This window comes from Grus americana, chromosome 14, assembly GCF_028858705.1.
Source record: "Grus americana isolate bGruAme1 chromosome 14, bGruAme1.mat, whole genome shotgun sequence".
In the NCBI taxonomy this organism is placed as follows: Eukaryota; Metazoa; Chordata; class Aves; order Gruiformes; family Gruidae; genus Grus; species Grus americana.
The window spans coordinates 21,758,451-21,775,847 of record NC_072865.1 but is presented as its reverse complement, the minus strand read 5'-3'; the positions used below and the strand labels follow the sequence as shown (position 1 = coordinate 21,775,847).

The 17,397-nt window shown below is 63.6% G+C and overlaps 2 protein-coding genes across 17 annotated transcripts in view; both read right to left on the bottom strand.

Moving 5' to 3' along the window:
• ANKHD1 (ankyrin repeat and KH domain containing 1) overlaps window positions 1-971 on the bottom strand; it is a 116,429-nt gene extending 115,458 nt beyond the window's left edge. For all 16 annotated transcript variants that reach the window (XM_054841289.1, XM_054841291.1, XM_054841290.1 and 13 more), the window contains exon 1: window positions 595-971. In XM_054841289.1, coding sequence (XP_054697264.1) covers window positions 595-870 — 276 coding nt within the window. In that variant the 5' untranslated portion in view covers window positions 871-971. The remainder of the gene's footprint in view (window positions 1-594) is intronic.
• Window positions 972-1,860: 889 nt separating this feature from the next.
• Window positions 1,861-16,014, bottom strand: SLC4A9 (solute carrier family 4 member 9). The gene is made up of 21 exons (XM_054842279.1): window positions 15,804-16,014; window positions 13,880-14,040; window positions 13,518-13,667; window positions 13,342-13,391; window positions 13,108-13,265; window positions 11,280-11,367; window positions 10,837-10,982; window positions 10,115-10,231; window positions 9,727-9,901; window positions 9,295-9,428; window positions 8,899-9,186; window positions 8,342-8,378; window positions 8,051-8,233; window positions 7,797-7,910; window positions 7,018-7,179; window positions 6,641-6,819; window positions 6,294-6,366; window positions 3,821-3,889; window positions 2,787-2,960; window positions 2,195-2,341; window positions 1,861-2,034 (listed from the first exon to the last, which is right to left on the bottom strand). Exons 1-21 carry the CDS (start codon window positions 15,938-15,940, stop codon window positions 1,984-1,986), a joined length of 2,793 nt encoding a protein of 930 aa, XP_054698254.1. The 5' UTR covers window positions 15,941-16,014; the 3' UTR covers window positions 1,861-1,983.
• Window positions 16,015-17,397: the final 1,383 nt, after the last annotated feature.

Here is a 17,397-nt window from a genome sequence, read left to right as displayed (position 1 = left end):
GAGTCTAGGGTAGCAATACCGGGGGTCGGAGGCTTTACTTTGTTCTCCGCTGGGTGGAGGATCTCACCTCCTCCCCCAAACCTGGTTCGAAGTGGAAACCACTCCTAGAGGTCAGGAGGCAGCAGCACGGGAGACATCCTTCCCCCACCTCAACACGGACAGAGGCAGCAGCGAGCAGAGGGCCCGGCCGCCCCAGGAGAGAGCAGGCGGGGCGCCCGGCCCCCTTTCCCCGGGGCCCGCGGGGAGGCGCGGCGGTGCCGAGACCCCCTCCCTCCCTCCTCCCCCGCCTCAGCAGAAGGCCCTGGGCCGCCCTGCCCGTGCGGAGCCAACGGGACCCCGCCCCCGCGGCTCCGGTGCGGCCGCTCACGCCCATGGCGGCGGGGAGGCCCAGACCGAGAAGGGGAGAAGGGGGGGGGAGGGGAGATGCGGCCCGCGACCCCCGCACCCGGTCGGGGCGGCGCCGAGCGCCCGGCTGGCAGCGGCGGGCCCGGCGCGGCGAGAGGGAGGGCGGGCGCCGGCCCCGGCCGCCGGTCGGGCCTGTCAGGAAGCGACGGAGGGGAGGGGAGGGCCGGGCCCTCCGGCGGGATCGCTCACCTCGGACACCTCGTCCTCGTCGCTGCCGGAGCCGCCGCCGCCCCCGCTCCGCAGCACGGCGGCCGCCAGCTTGAAGTCGAGGGCGGCCTCGCCGGCCGCGGGCGCGCCGGGGCCTCCCGGCCCGCCGGGCCCGGCCTCCCCGAAGAGGCGCACGGCCCGCAAGCCCAGCGGGGAGGGCCCGGCCGCGGCGGGCGGCTCGGCGGCGGGCGGCGCGCGGGGAGCGACCGAGTCGATCTCCTCGTCGCCGACGGGGGCGGCGGTGCCGTCCGTGAGCATCGCACTGATCCGGAACCGCCGCCGCTCGCAGAGCCCAGCCGTCTCCGTCCCCTCACGGCACCGCAGCAGCGCCACTAACTTCTCACACCCTACCCGGCCGCGGGCGCCGCGCCGCCCACCCGCCGCTCCGCCCGCGCCGATTGGGCGCGCTCGGCCAACGACGGCGCGCTATTGGGCACCGCGCCCGCCACTCCGCGCCGCGTCACGCGCTCCCAGCATGCTGCCCTGAGAGCGCACGCCGAGGCGGTTAGAACCCGCCGCCCCGCCCCGTTCCCCCGGCCTCGCTTCCTGAACTTCCCAGGAGCTGATTGGTCGTTTGGAACATCAGTCATGTACCTTGCCAGAGCTGCGGGCGCCGATGGGGCGAGCGGGCTGTCGGTCAAAGCGAATCCGGGAGTCACGGATTTCGATTGGTCGCAAGGCACATCGCTCACAACGCACGAAGTCTGGCGCCGCCCGATTGGCTCCTGCCGTACGCTGCCCTCCCCCTTCGAACCTCTGAAGGTCTCCGTCAGCGCGAGAGACCGTCACACGCCCGCGTGTCCCGAGCGGCGATTGGAGCCGGGCGCTGCCTATCGAGACGAACGGCCCGCCTCCTCCCTTCCCTCCCTCCCGTCCCAAGAACGGGCCGCCATAGGCTGAGCGCGCCGTCACTCTGCTCCCGTTGCCGCTCCGCCCGCCGTGACGACACTGGCGCGGCCACGTGGCCTCTGTCAGCATTGCCGGCCGGGCCCGGCGCCCCCGCGGGCCCGAGGTCAGACCGCGTCGTTTATTACCGCCCGGGCCGGGGGCACGGCGGGACAAGGGGCGACGCCTTTAAGCCGCCAGAGGATAAGGGTGGGGCCGGACACGCGCAGGAACATCGTCGGAGGGGGCCCCGGGACGGGCCCCGTCCCGACGGGGGGGGTGTCCGAGACCGGGCTGGACGGCGGCCCGAGCAACCCGGCGGAGCGGGAGACGCCCCTGCCCGCGGTGGGGGTCGGCCTGGCCGGGCTGCGAAGGTCCCTCGGCCCCAGAGCTACGCTGAGGGTCGATGGCGCCTGCCGGCAGAGCAGACGGGCTGGGCCCGGGCCCGGCCGCTGCCCCTCGCCCTGCGCTGCGTCCCGGCGGGTCCTAATTCACAGAGATGTTGATCTCTGGTCCTTGGCGATGCATCAGCTCAGCCTGGAGGTAGAAGTGAGAGGGGACGAGGCTGGCAGCGCCCCCAGCACGTGCTCCCGCGGGCGCCAGCTGCAGTCCCACCAAGCAGCTCGGGCTCAGCCCTCGCGCCAAAGCGTCCCCAGGGATGGCTGAGAAAGCACGTCGTGCCCAGGATGTCACCTACGTCCTCGCCGTCGCTCTCCTGTTTCCCGGGCTGTTTCCCCTGCGCCTCCTTCCTGGCCGTTTCGGGCAGGAGGCTGTCCAGCCAGCTCAGGTCGTGCAGGGAGAAGATGCGCTCCAGCCCCTTCCGGATCCCCACCAGCGCCAGCAGCTGGGGCCAGGGCGAAGGGCAGATCAGCATTGCACGGTGCTTGGGGCTGGGGGCCAGGGAACAGGCGGCGTGGTCCCTGTCACACCCCCCCTCCATCCCCCCTGGTAAATGCCGGGGAGGTAGCACGTCACCTCTCCCGGCTTGGTCCCAGGAGATGATACTTACACGGCGCCTGCAAAGCAGCGACAGCCTCACCAGCCCCAACCCAGGAGGTGAAGGCTGCTGGTAAAGCCATGTTTGTTGCGGCCCTGCAGGAGCCCCGCCAGCTCTTGGGGGTCTGAGCACCCACGTACACCACCTGCCAGGGCGTGCGCCCCCGCCCAGGGCAGCGCCCGCATCCCTTGCCCAAGGTGAGCACTGGGGCTCCAGCAATGCTCAGGGCACATGTGGGCACTGCCCAGCCCGGCACCAAAGCAGTGCTGCCCGATTAAAAGGGATGTCATACCATCACCGGGAAAATGATAGCGGCCATGGTGGACTTGAGGACCCAGAGCAGGGCCAGGCACAGCAGCTGGATGACGGTGAAGAGGTGCACCCGGTGCAGGGGCACGTGGTGGAGGTAGGGGAGGTCTGGCTGGTGCTTGGCCGGCATCAGGAGCAGCCGCACACGGTCAGTGAGCTGTAGCGAGAGGACAGCATGTGAGTCACACACCCCCAGCTTTCAGGCAGCTCTCACCCACCTCCCAGTTGGGACCCAAGCTGGCAGGACGGGTTTTTGGCATTGGTTTTTGCCGTTCAGCCCTCCTGCCGCCTGCGCTGGCTGTCAGCGTGATGCCTGGGCAGGTGAGTTTGTCTGCAGAACAGGGGTCCTGGTACCACCATCGCCCCAGGCCCGGGGAGTGCTTTCCAGGCAGACATCTAGAAAGGACTCAAGCTGGTCTTAAAGGATTAATTGAGATAACAATGCCTTGATTCCCTTCCCTGCGTGCAGGAAACTGCTGCTGGCTTTGCCAGAGCACAACCTGGGATTCACCAAGCAGAGGGAAAGGCTTTCCCAGCCTGTCATCCAGAGCAGGGTAATTGCAAGGAAAATGTACCATGTAGAGGAAAAAAAGGGGTAGATATTTGTGGAGTGGGGATTTTTTTTTCCCCTTCATGGATTTCTCAGGAGAGGAACAGAGATGGCACATCAGCGGCAATGCCAGGACCAAAGGACCAGCAGGTCCCAGCTTTGTCTGCAGCTCCCGGATGGGGACATTCCTGCGACTCTGAGAGTCAGTTTGGGTTATCCACAGGTCCCTCCGCTTCTCCCAAACCACCTGATCCATCAGTGCAGAAGTCACTCAGGCCCCTCGGCATTCCAGCCACCTCCCTTTCCTTTGCCCCAGAAAGGCCCCTCTGTCCCTCCTTGTCCTAGGCCTGGCAGGGGACAGACCCATGCCAGGATGCACATCGTGCAGAGCTAAAATCCAGGCTCTGTTGTGCAGTGAGAGCTGTTATCAAGCAAACCCGCCCATCCCCAAACCAGCCCCCACTCACCTGGATGCTATTCAGCGCTGCCACCCCCATGTGCAGAAAGACCCCATACAGCACTGGCATCGGGATGTGCTGCAAAACATGGGGCGAGGGCTCAGTGAGGTGCAATTCCCCGAGGGGGCTGCGCTCCCTGAGCATCCTCTCCTGTATAAAAGCCTGGACGCATGGCTGCAGCACTTGCTTCCTTCATTTCCAACAGCCCAGTTTAATTTCATGGCTTTTTGCTCATCTTATGGCTTCGAGGGCTTTAAAGCCTGGACAAGCTCCCAGCTATGCTGCTCATGCGGGGACATCACAGTCTTCAGAGAGGGGAAACATGCGCTGAGTTCCTTGCCTTGTTTTTCAGCACGTGGTGGGAGCAATCCAGGCTGGAGACAGCGAACATGATGCCAAGCCACTTGGAGATATGGCTTTTGGCTCAGGATCTATAAATGCCAGGGGGGTCCTGCCTCTCCGGCACACCACTTTCCTTTTTACCTCCTCTGCAACTGCAAACTGGCTCCTGCCCTCTGTGTTGCTCAGCATGGTTTGGTCTTCTCCCAAGCCCAGGCAGGCAAGGAGGGAGATGGGCATCATTTGCTGATCCCACGGATTCCACCAGGGACTCAGGGACTGCCTGGGGCTGGGTTGGTTTCCCCAGCATCACGCAAGGGCCATTTGAGAAGAAGCATTGATCCACATGCTCAAGGCCGGAGGTAACTGCTAGTCCTGGGACTGCCACGGGTATGGCAGGGGCGATTACAGGGAGAGATGGGTCCTTGCATGAAGGACCAAACCAGACTCATCCTGGGGCTAGAGAGGCAAGAAGAGTTGCCCTGCGAGAGGTTCCCAAAGCCCACAGACACCTCACTGCCCTGTATCTTGCCACCCACAAAAAAAGGGAGAGGGAAGACCAGGCACCCTTGGTCTCTGGTTTCTCCACCACAAAATCACAGATGGGTTTGGGTTGGAAAGGACCTTCACAGCCCACCCAGTCCCACCCCTGCCATGGGCAGGGACACCCTCCACTAGCCCAGGTGGCCCAAAGCCCCATCCAACCTGGCCTTGAACACTGCCAGGGAGCCAGGGGCAGCCACGGCTTCTCTGGGCAACCTGTGCCAGGGCCTCAGCACCCTCATCGTAAAACATTTCTTCCCTATGTCCAACTTAAATCTACCCTCGTTCAGTTTAAAACCGTTGCCCCTTGTCCTGTCCCTACAGGCCCTGGTAAAAAGTCTCTCTGTCTTTCTTATAAGCCCCCTTTATATACTGAAATGCCTCAGTCCAGGCTCCCCGGAGCCTCCTCTTCTCCAGGCTGAACAACCCCAGCTCTCTCAGCCATCACAGAGCTGTTCCAGCCCTCGGACCATTTTGGTGGCCTCCTCTGGCCCCGCTCTCACAGCTCCATGTCTGCCTTGTGCTGGGGACCCCAGAGCTGGACGCAGTGCCCCAGGGGGGTCCCACCAGAGCAGGGCAGAGAGGCAGCATCCCCTCCTCGACCTGCTGGCCACACTGCCGTTGATGCAGCCCAGGAGATGCTTGGCTTTCTGGGCTGCAAGCTGCTGGCTTATGTCCCATTTGTCACCCACCAGTACCCCCAAGTCTTTCTCCGCAGGGCTGCTTTCAATCCATTCATCGCTCAGTCTGTATTGATACTGGGGGTTGTACCCACCCAGGTGCAGGACCCTGCAGTTGGCCTTGTTGAACCTCATGACTTTCACATGGGCCCATGTCCTCCAAGGTCCCTCTGGACGGCATCCCTTCCCTCAGGCGTGTCAACTGCACCACTCAGCTTGGCGTAATCTGCAGCTGTGCCGAGGGTGCACTCAATCCCACTATGTCACCAATGAAGATATTAAATAGTATTGATCCCAGTAGTGACCCTTGAGAGACACCACTTGTTACTGGTTTCCACTTGGACATTGAGCCGCTGGCTGTAACTCTTTGGTCACAGCCATCCAGCGAATTCCTGATCCATCTGACAGTCCATCCATCAATCCCATATCTTTCCAATTTGCAGGTAAGAATGTTGTGGAGGACTGTATCAAGGGCTTTACAAGGCCATCCTCAGAGGTGAGGACAGAGTTGGAGGAAAAGGGACCTCCTGCCCACCCCCACGTAATCTAGATGCGGCCAGGGTACACTGGGGGGTCTCTGCCTAACGTGGCAGCAGCGGCGGGTGAGAGCCAACACCAGCCAGGCTCGCCCCCCCCGTGGCGGTGTGGAGGGCGGTGGTGGGGTGTGTTTGGGGACTGCAGGGGACCCCGATGCCCACAGGGCAGCAGCGGCTGGTGTGCTGGCCGCCCTGCAGCACTCAAGCCAAACCCTTTGCCCAGCCTCTTCCCACGCAGCGCACAGCTCCCCACCTGCCAGCCCGGCTCCCCATGACGGATCGACGGGACAAGGGACGGTGAGGTTAGGAACTCCCCAGCCTTGCGGGATATGGCCACCCCTTCACCTCGGAAAAGAGGCCAAAGCCAGCGGCCAGGCTCCCTACCTTGAGAATGGGTGCCATGAAGACAGAGACCCCCGTCAGGATGAAGACAGCCAGGCCAGTCAGCCTCTGCTCCCTGCGGGAGGCAGCGCAGGGGTCAGGGATGCCCTGGGGTCCCTCAGGAGCCCGCAGCCTCTGCCCAGCCCCCGGGGTTTCTGGTCTTTTCAACTTTGATGGCCATGGGGACTGGTGGCATCCCCAGGGAGACGCAAGCAGCGCCAGAGCTGGGTCTGCTGGCCAGCGCGGGCATGTCCCTGTCCCCTGGCTCCAAAGCCGTGGGCAGGGGGTCCCCAAGCTCCACAGCCACAGGCAGGGGGTCCTCCAGAGAGGGGTCCGGGCTCATTGCATACCTGATGCCCAGGAACTCGGGGTGCTCGCCAGGGGCTGAGGTTGTGCTCTCCTTCTTCAGGCTCTCCATGTGCGCCAGGGAGATGACGGTGGCCGAGACGTACCAGGGGAGGCCGGTGGCAGAGGTGACAACCATCAGGAGGGAGACACAGAGGAGGTCCAGGTGAAAGCCTGCTCCCTTCTGCAATGGGAGAGGCAGCAGGGCTGGGGGTGAGCCATCTCCCCAGAACCATCAGAGGGATGGGAGTGGAGTCTCCCCACCTTGCCCGCCAGTTCAGGGTGCCGCTCTCCCCTGGCTGCCCCCCGGCCCATGAGGTCCAGCTGGGACCCGGGTCCTCCCCGTTGGCTGGGTTCTGCCCATCTCATGTGCCCTGCTCACCTGCAGCTTGTACTCCCTGCGGTTAAGGATGACGGCTGTGATCTGCTGGTCCATGAAAATGAGAATGGTGACGAGGACAGCCGGCACCGCAGACACCAGGCAGACCCACCATGGGTTGGCTCGAAAGGGGGAGATGATCCAGCCTCGCACTGGGTTCGTGGGCTGCAGAGAGCAGAAGGGTCACGGCAGCTGCCACCCGCCTGTGGGATCTGCAGCACAGCCAGGTGATGGGACCAGCCCCAGGTGCCCAGGCTGGAGCCCTGCGGGCACCCAGGGATGCTCCACCTGGGGAGAGGAAGAGCATCTTCTCTCATCCTGGGGATGCTCCTGGGCAGTGTGACCCCCCAGCCCCGCAAGAGGACACCCCGGCTGTGGTGAAGTGGGGGGTCACTCCTGGGCACCTCAAACCAGGAGCCGGGCACCTGCCCCTGGGAGCAGGTGGAAGAGGTTGATGCATTGAGGACTGATGATGGCAAGCCCAAGGAGGTGGCAGCAAGCACGGGCTGCTCTGAGGTGCTGCCAGCCCCACTCCACACCCAGGGCGGGGAGCCCAAGCCCAGACTTGAGCTTGCGGCTCTTGCTCCAGCGTGAGCTGTACCATGACGTGGTTAGTCCAGGACCAAGCCACGTTATTTACAGAGCATGGGATTGGCTACGGTTCAACCCCTTCTTGTTTGCTGGGGCACAGCGGTGGGACCAACAGTAGCAGCATGTCGATATGGCCACTGTGGGGGGCACAGACCCACTCCCTGACAGCGCCATGCCCACCCCGCCGGCACCTTTAGCTCGCTGGGGACAAGGAGCTTGGGGGTCTCCAGGCCCAGGGCAGCGTCAACAGCACAGGAGGCGAGGCTGGCCAGGATGATGGCGAAGTCGCTCACCAGCTTCCGCACCTGCAGGTGGAGAGGGCTTGGCCTGGGCTGGCTGGGGTGGGGGACTGCCCCAGGAGCACCCCTGGGCTGCAGCACCCAGAGCCATCCCCACACTGTGAGGACAGGTGGCCATGCCACTGGGGTGGCTGAAGGATGCTTACACCCACAGGGAAGTAGCGGCTGCTCCTGAAGCGCTTGAGAGCAGTGCAGGAGAGGAAGGTGCCCCCAAAGAGCAGGAAGGAGACGAGGGTGACATCGGGCACATACTGGCAGCTGGTCCCCAGGAGGTGCCCGCCTCGACCCAGGCACTGGGTCCTGCTCAGCCCAGCCAGGGCGGCGGGAGGCTGCGGGGACAGGGCAGGCAGCAAGGAGGGGTCACACACGGACACCTTGGACCCACGGCAGCCCCTCGCCCACCCACCTGGGAGCAAGGGCTGTACCTGCCAGGGGGCCAGGGACGAGGGGAGCGGTGTGTCATTCCCTGCAGAGCTGTGACCTGCGAGGGGATGGGGGGGGTCAGGGTGCCGGCACTATGGGGATGATGGACCGCTCTGCCATTAGAGCGGTTCCCCAGGCTCTCCCCAAGGGCCCCCATGGGACCCCTGAGGCCCCGGCACCAGCTGATGCCCAGGGAGCACCAAGTGGGGACACCCCTGCAAAAGGCTTGGCTGAAGCACCAGCCACTCAGAGGCACCATTGGCCCCCGACTGTGCCCAGCACTGATACCTTTGGTACACAGTGTGGGTCCCGTTTGCAGAATCAGTGTGGACACGTCTGCAGGTCCCAGGAAACACCCTCTGATTTACAGACCTAGCTAGAAATGGCAGCGCAAACCCATCCAGCTGCCCGCCTCCACCCCCTGGCGTCCCCCATCCCAACATGGTCAGGCAGGCGAGAATGGGATCGAGCAGCCTCCTCCTCCTCCCGCAGCACCTTCCCCCATCTAGCTGGGCGGCAGGGTCCCAGTGGGGTCCCAGGGCGGCAGCCCCCTGCTCCCCACCAGTCCTGCAGCTGCTTGGGCTCACCAGGGCTGGACAAGTTGCAGACGCAGCTGTAGGAGGTGACGTTGTCGAGCCGGTATTGCCAGTTGATGGGGAAGGTGTCCGCCAGGCTCAGCATCTTCTTCAAGGAGTCATAGATGAATATCAAGCTGATGAGGGCGCAGAAGCCTTCCTCAGTGAAGCGGGTGAAGTACTGCACCAGGTGGCTGGCCTCAGTGGCCACCAAGACCACACCAAAAAAGGCCACCCAGAGCCCAATCCAGAGGCGAAACTCCAGGTAGTCCAAGCTGTGGTCCCTGGTAGGAAGGGTGACCCAAAGCCTCAACAACGACACCCACCTGGTGTGATGGTGGCCCATGCCCCAGCCAGGTGGCCCCAGGAACCATCCCTGGCAGGGTACTTACTGGCTGAAGGAGAAGAGGAGGCGCTCAAAGACCAGCACGGGGCCAGTGCTGCTCAGGATGGTCAGGGGCTGGCCGGAAAAGAGGCAGAAGATGGAGCCAGCAAAGGCCGTGCCCAGGAAGCTCTCCAGCACCCCCTGAAATGCAGGGGAGGGGTGCCAGGTGCGAGGCATGTGGCGGGGATGGGGGTCCCGAGCCTGTCCCCTGCAGCGGCACAGCTGCAGGCGGCCGCCCGTACCTCCCTGCACTGCAGGATGCAGGGTCAGCACTCGGGACCACAGAGGCTGGGGGAGGATGCAGGATTCGAGCAACGCTCAGGATGCCCTGGGGGAACTAACTGCTGGCTCCCCGGGCACCAGTGGGAGGTGGGCACCCAGGAGACCCACGGGCCGGGCCGAATGGGGTTGGCATGTGGCACCCTGCAGCTGCGCTGACCTGCATGTTGGCAGTTGCATCGCCCAGCATGCCCCCAAAGGTGATGGCATTGGTGACCGTCACTAGGTAGATGTAGAGCACTGCTGAGAGGCACTGGGGGTGCAGGGCATCAGAGAAGTCGCTGCCGTACCAAGGCGCCTTCCTCCGGATGTCTTGCAGCAGCCCCCCAAAAAGCCTGGGGCAGTGGAGGGAGATCATAGAGCAGCCCCCCCCCGAGTCGGCCATCACCCCTGAGAGAGCTGCAAGGCAGGGGACGGTCCCTTCCCCAGGACACACCAGCCCAGAGCGGTTTGGACATGGTGGCCTCATGCTGGGGAGACCCAGTGCCTTGCCCTGAATTCAGCATCCCACTGCACCTCCCACCACCGTTGTCCTTCCAGGCACCCACCTGCCCGTCCTCTCCAGCTCCTCCCTGGAGCACGGGTTCCCCAGGCCGGCTCTGGCCCCAGCTGCTGCCATGTCCCCATTGCCATGGGACTGCCGATCTAGTGGGTGCACGGTGGTCCTGTGGCAGACCAGAGCCTGAGATGACAGGCTTCAGGTTGCAGCCCTCAGGACCCAGCTGCGTCTAGGGGACACTATGAGGGGACAGGGAGGATGGAGAGGGACAGGGGTGCAAGCAGGGCTGGGGGACCTCATATATCCCCTGATAATGAGGAAGAGGAGAAAGATCAGGAGGAAGAGGAGAGACAGGGGGTTGGACTAGATGATTTTCAGAAGTCCCTTCCAACCCAACCATGATCTCCTCCAGCAAGCCCTGGAGCCAGCCCCAGTGGGACCAGTTTTGGTGGAGGGGCTGGGCAGAGCCGGAGGTGTCCTGCTCAGAGGATGAGTTCCACATCTGAGTGCTGAAACCCAGCATTCCCAGCAGCTCCTGCCTGAAGGGCACATGGGGCGGTTTTGCCAAGTGGGACTGCAGCGGGGACCGGAGCTGCGGTCATCAGCCAGAGCTGCAGAGGGGCTTAGCTGGGAGGATCTCACTGGCAAAGGTTGGCTCCTGAGTGGCTTCATGCCCATGGAGATGGAGATTTCAATGTTATGGCAGAGGTCTCCACCTGGGACCCTGCAGAGGGGCTGGCAGAGGCTGCGGGTTCCTTCCCTCCAGCCTACCTCCTGTGTGGAGAGCTCGGTGGAGGAATTCGGGCACTGGGGTCCCATTTCCCAGGAGGAAGCACAGTTAGCTCATCCAGGAATGCCTCCATTCCGGTGATGAGGTCCTCTCGGTGCTCAGCCTGCCGGGCAACCCTTTGAAAGAGCTGCGGGGAGATGCCGTGGTTTAGCCACCACATCCCTGCGTTCAGCCACTTGGAGCCTTCCTCCCAGCCTGCAGTCATCACCAAGACAGGCACCCATCCACTTCAGTGCAATGGGTGTGCCTACATCCTACAGACCCACCCCAAACCTTTGTTTTCTTATCCTGGGCAAGGGAGGCCACCAGCTTGCCCCATCCTCTGCCTCCCCTGCTGCAGTCTGCAGAGGAGAGGAGCCCTGGTGCCCTCAGCCTAGGCCTCATCCCAGGCCCATCCCACCCATGGGTGCTGCACCAGGCTCACCTCATCTGTCAGCAGCGTGGCCATGGCCCTGCCAACCTCGTGGTAGGCTTTCACTTTGGCTTGGGGACCCAGCAGAATGAAGAGGAACCTGCAGGCGAGACAGTGCGTCTCCTGAGCAGCCCTCTCCTCACTGGGGGATGCTTCTCCTGGGGGAGACCATGGTGCTGCGGGGATGCTGGGGATAGTGGCTGAGCAGGCATGGGGGGCTGCTGCCACCCTAAGGGGTGGCCACCCTAAGTGGGGGGGTCAGGGGCAGAAGACCAGACATGTGTCTGCTGCACGCTGCAAGGAAACCCCACGGGAGACCATGAGACACCAGGACCCCAGCTGGATCACAGGGTCTGCAGAAATCCAGGCAGGGGTTGGGGACACACACACAGGTCTTTGGGGCAGAGAAGGAGACAGCCTCAGCTGGGGATGTCTGTGGGGTTGAGCTCTTGACTGGGGCTGTCCATGGGGTCATGCTTATGGGAATCTTGCTTGCAGGCAGGATGCAGGACCATCAGCATCAGGAAGGAGAGCTTGCCAGCAGGTTTAATAGGACTATTGGGACACAGGAGGAGATTGGAAAGAGGGCTCGGAGTCCTTGAATGTGGCTAAAATCCCACACCTCAGAGGGTGCTGCAAAATAATGTCTCCAGAGGGACAGGCCATCCAAATATTTAGCCAAGCCCTCCACTCCTTTCCAAAACTGGCAAAAACAGTTACAGTCCTGGTACACCGAGGCTGCGGAACAGTTCCAGTGATGGTACCCCGAGCAAACCTCCAGAGGGAGGGCAGGGAAACTCCTCTGACAGCATAAGCGGGGCTGAAGGTGGCTTGACAGGACCTGCTGCAGCCCTGATGTGGGGTATCAGTGCTGGAGGCCTCCCAGAGCCTGCTAGGGGGGGTTGGGAGGTGATGGTGGCCACCTGGGATTGCTTTCACCCAGGCATCTTCATCAAGGCAATGGGAAAACCTTAAGATCCTAGAGATGGACCTGGGTGGGAGATAGGCCCGAGACAGGGGCTGCACCCACAGGACAGCCCGGGTGGCAGGCAAAGGGGACGGCACCATGGGCAAAGGGATGTGTAGTGACAAGCTCTCCTTCCTCTCCTGTTTGGGGGAGGAAAATACAGGGCAAGGGGTTGGTCGTGAGCCCCTCGAGACCCGCGGGGGCTCCCTGGGGACCTGCCACCCATCTCCCACCAAGGAGAGAGCAGGAGGTGGACTGATGTCCTGCTCCACCCAGCTCCCGGAGGATGGGTGCTCTGGGCAGAGTGACCAGGAGGTGGCAATGTCCCTCCTGATCCCCGCCTGCCTCCTCCACACGCTCCCTAAGGAAGTCCCCAGCGCAAGGGGCGCACTGACCATTTCCCCTTACAGTTTCAAATTATTTGTTCCTCAACCACGGAGAAACACCTCCTGCCCTGCTCCTTTCCCCCTACACCAACAGTGCCACAAGAGCCACCCCACCGCTCAGGAGAGCAGCAGGCAGGCAAGAGGCTCCTGCAAACCTGCATCCCTTCCCAGCCACAAGCCCCCACGCTCCCAGGCAGTAAGTGCAGAGCATCCAGACCCTCCTAAGGAGGAGGGTGAATGTAGACCCCAGGTGAGGATAACCCAGGGGATGTCCGCCCCAGGATGCCCAACAGATGCTCCACTATCAGCCTTTCCCGGGATGCTCCTAAGGAGCTGGGAAAAGCAGGAGGGGAAGCAGTGAGCCAGGGTTCTGGGACTGCACATGGCAGTGGGCGCTGTACCCTTTGCTTTTGCCGAGCAAAGCCTTGTCCTGTGTGTGAGGGAGCGGGGATACAGGGACGAAGGGGGGTGTAGGGCCACCACTTACCTGCTGGGGAGAGTGACTTCAGCCAGCGAGCCGAGGGCCACTCCTCGCCTGAGGCGGATGAAGGCGGTGAAGGGCTTCTCCAGGAATTCAACTTCACCGACAGCAACATGGGCTGCTTCAGCCCCTGGTGGGATCTTCTTCTTAAATCGGTTTCTCAGCTGAAAGGAAAGGGATGCAGCAGCTGGACACTCAGGATGCAGCAGCTGCTCTCAGCCCAGCTCCATCCTGCCTTACCTGCTCCTTAAGAGGCGTTTCGGAGAGCTGGGCTCTGGGCTCAGCCTTCCCTGTAAAGAAAGAGAGCAAACAGCAAAATCCATGTGCAAGCAAAGGTATTGCTCCAGGCTGGTGGCAGCAGAGGGATGCCCGGTGGGATGGCCATGTCACCACCCATGGCCAGGCACCGTGCCTACCTTGGCAGGGAGAGAGGCTGAGCTCAGCGAGGCGCCACAGCAGGGATTTGGTGGGCTGGTGCCGTGGCTGTTGGAGCAGGAGGGCTGCCAGACGCTCCTTCAGCTCAGGCTGCAGCTCTGCTTCCTCGAGCTGCCCAGAAAGTGCGTTGTCTGCAACACGGATGGGGACAGTCCTGAGTCCCCCTGGTTCCCTGCCCAGTGCGGGGGCTGCCCAAGGAAAAGCCCACTTTGCTAGAGCAGCAGCCAGCCACCCCAGGTACCCTATCATGTATCGGTGCTTTTATATAGGGACCTCCTGGTGTCCTAGTCCCTCTCTGGTGATCAGCCCATCCCAGGAAGTGACCTTTACATTCCCCACATACCGATTATTTCTTTGAAACTGGGGGCATCCAGATCCAGGAGCATTGTCCCCTTCTGCAGGCACATCCTCAGCTGGAAGAGGCTGTGCAGGCGGAGGACTGGGACGTGGGGCATGCTCCAGCGCTCCCCGCCATCCTCCACCTTCTCCTCGAACTTTATCCACCTGCCCGGGGAGATGTGCAGTGTCAGTGGCAGGGTAGTCCTGCGCCCTGTGCCAGGCAGCGAGAGCTGAAGCTTAGGTCCATCTCTGAGCTTGGCATGGGGCTGGCACAGGCAGGGAAGGGTTTGGGGGGGCTCAGAGGGAGCTGCAGTGGGCTCACAGAGCAGGGGCAGGTAGGCAGCCTCAGCAGTCACGTCCCCATTCTTGCTGACCCACACCACCCTCCAATCTCCTGATCCAGTCATGAGATCACAGATGGGTTTGGGTTGGAAAGGACCTTCACAGCCCACCCAGTCCCACCCCTGCCATGGGCAGGGACACCCTCCACTAGCCCAGGTGGCCCAAAGCCCCATCCAACCTGGCCTTGAACACTGCCAGGGAGCCAGGGGCAGCCACGGCTTCTCTGGGCAACCTGTGCCAGGGCCTCAGCACCCTCATCGTAAAACATTTCTTCCCTATGTCCAACTTAAATCTACCCTCGTTCAGTTTAAAACCGTTGCCCCTTGTCCTGTCCCTACAGGCCCTGGTAAAAAGTCTCTCTGTCTTTCTTATAAGCCCCCTTTATATACTGAAATGCCTCAGTCCAGGCTCCCCGGAGCCTCCTCTTCTCCAGGCTGAACAACCCCAGCTCTCTCAGCCATCACAGAGCTGTTCCAGCCCTCGGACCATTTTGGTGGCCTCCTCTGGCCCCGCTCTCACAGCTCCATGTCTGCCTTGTGCTGGGGACCCCAGAGCTGGACGCAGTGCCCCAGGGGGGTCCCACCAGAGCAGGGCAGAGAGGCAGCATCCCCTCCTCGACCATTGATGCAGCCCAGGAAATGGCCAGCTCATGTCCCATCTGCCACCCACCAGTATCCCCCAGTCCTCCGCAGGGCTGCTCCAAACCCACCCATCCCCAGGCTGTGCTGCGACTGGGGGTCGCCCTGCCATTAGCAGCGCTTGCTGGAGTCAAAACAGAAGTGTCTGGAGCTGTTTGCCGTGCTCAGGCTGTGCCAAATATTTTAATGCTGGGCACAGACAGAGCTTCCCTTTGTCCCCATGGGTGGGCGCGCTGCTGCGGGGTGGCTCTGCGTGCTGCACGGGGAGAGCGTGCCCTGGCAGAACAGGCTCCCGCTGGCAGGCAGCCACGCCGGGGAGAAGAGGGCTGCATGCTGGGGAGAGCTGTCATAGCCCCAGCCTGGTGGTTGTGCAACCAGCCAGACCCTCCAACCCCTGGGGCAGACCCATTGCTGCTCCCAGACCCCCACAGCCCATGTCCCTGTGCCCCTGCCAAGCTGCAGAGAGGTGGGGTGTGGGGACATCCCAGCCACGCTCCTGCCCCACATCAGCACCCAGCTCACCCAGCTCCTCTCCACTGGGTCCCATCATCGCCAGTCAAGCCTGCCCTGACCTACCCCCCCGGTCGCCTCCTGAGATGTGCCAGGCAGCCGGATCTGGGGAGCATCAAAACACCGTCCCGGTCCCAGCTGGAGCCTTGGAGAGGCAGCAAAGGCAGGAGCAGAAGAAAGGGTGCTGTGCCCATGCAGGGTCATTGCCTGCACCCTGCCCGACACCCTGCCCTCTCCCATGAGATGAGTGACTCTAAGCCAGGCAGAAGCAGTGCAGACACTGGCAGGGGCAGAGGGCAGCAAGCAGCCCTGCTTTGTGGCTGAGGTTGAGGAACCACCAGCCTTGGGAGATGCTGTGGGCTCCATCGGAGCTGGGCTTTTGAAGGCTGGGCTTCCCAAAGCATCACCAGGCAGCCTGGCCATTGCAGCCGTGCCTACCTGGCCGTCTCTCTCCACTCCAGCCCTGCTGGGGTGCTGAAGAGCTGGTTGAGCTGGATGAAGAGCAGTGGGCAGGTGGTGTCACCCCATTCCTCCCGCTGCAGGGCGGCACCGGCTCGCTTGGCCGCTGGGGCCATGCTGGAGGGGAAGATGCTGCAGCCTAAAGCCTGGTAGGGAGCTTCAGGGTTGCTCCCCTCTGGTCTCGGCTGTGAGTGGGTGCCTGCCACCTGGAGAGCTGCGCTGGCCACCCCGGGCATGTGGGCTCGCACGGCCACCAGCACTGGCAGTCAGAAGTGTGGATTCCCCTCTGGAGCTGCCGGCACTTGCAGGATCCCACTCATCCCACACCTTATAAAAGCTGCGAACCAGTTTAAACTGGCCAAAAACCAATACACGGGAGCTGAGCCCAAAACAATGATCTCAAAACACCGGGGCCAGTCCCGCGGTTCCCAGCGTGGCCAGCTCCTGCCACCCCTGGCTGCCCACCGGGGCCAGAGACCGGGGCACGCCCCCGCCTCCTTCTAGTGACCCGCGTGGGCAAAGCTGCGCCGGTGCTCTCGGGGGAGCAGCACGTCCCCACGCCCTCCCGCACCTCGCGAGGCGTTGGCGAGGGGACGGCGAGGCCAACCCGGGACAGCCAGCGGCGGGGTCACTGCCCGCGCCGGGGTGCCCGTGCCCGCGGCAGGAGGGGCGGCACGGCCCCGCGGCAGCTCCGCACGGGAAAGGGACGTGCGGGGACGCGGCACCGCCGGGGAAATCCAGAGCGGGGCAAGAGGGGGCTGCCGGGGGCTCCCGGCGAGGGCCAGGGGCGCGGCAGGGCTGCGGAGGGCGAGCGAGCGCTGCAGTTGTGTGCGAGGAGGAAGGGTGCGGGCACAGCTGCATCACCCCGCCGGGAGGCGGCACGGCCCCCGCGGTGCTGCCGGCGGGAAGCAGCGCCCCGCGCCTGCCCTGCCTGCGGCGTGCCCGCCGCCGCCACCGGGCTGGGCTCCCTCGGCTCGGCGCAGCAAACAGCCGGGCTGTGTGCAGTGCAAACACGGCGGTGGGCGACACAAACACCCGGCCGGCGCGGGCAGGTTGTGCTGGCACCCTCCGGCCCTGGGCAGGATTGAGCCGCCGGAGCAGCCGCCACCGCGGCCCCAGTCGCGTTTCGGGGGAGCGGGGGGGGGCGCGTGCCGGTCCCTGGGGTGCGGGTACCTGCCGGGACCCCGGGCCGGGAGCTGAGGCTGAGGAGCTGCTGGTGCTGGATCTGGCCCCGGGGGAGGCGGGGGACGACACGACCCCTCCCCGTCAACCCCACCATGCCAAAGTACAACCAAGCCTCCCCCGTGCCCGTCCCCTGCCCCATAGCTGACCCCCGGGGCTCCTGCCAGCCCCACAACTACCTCCACTCCAGCACCAGCAGCTGCGCGATGGGGCCGACCTCATCCTGCCCCCCTTTCGCGCAGGCAGGAGAGGTGAAGGCAGCAGCTGCGGCATGGCGGGGGCCAAGCCAGGGCACCCCGGGTGCCGAGGCACCCGCCGGCTGTGTGGCACCGAGTTCGGGTTAGGCCACCCCCGGTTCCTTAGAGACCCCCAGCTCCTCCGGGAGACGTGT

Excerpts from the sequence above, each read along its gene's own strand:
- SLC4A9 (XM_054842279.1), bottom strand. The coding sequence starts at position 15,940 with ATGGCCCCAGCGGCCAAGCGAGCCGGTGCCGCCCTGCAGCGGGAGGAA. Across the intron at positions 13,266-13,341 it reads AAACGCCTCTTAAGGAGCAG|CTGAGAAACCGATTTAAGAA; the intron begins GTAAGGCAGGAT and ends CTTTCCTTTCAG. Across the intron at positions 9,187-9,294 it reads CTCCTCTTCTCCTTCAGCCA|GGACCACAGCTTGGACTACC; the intron begins GTAAGTACCCTG and ends CCTTCCTACCAG.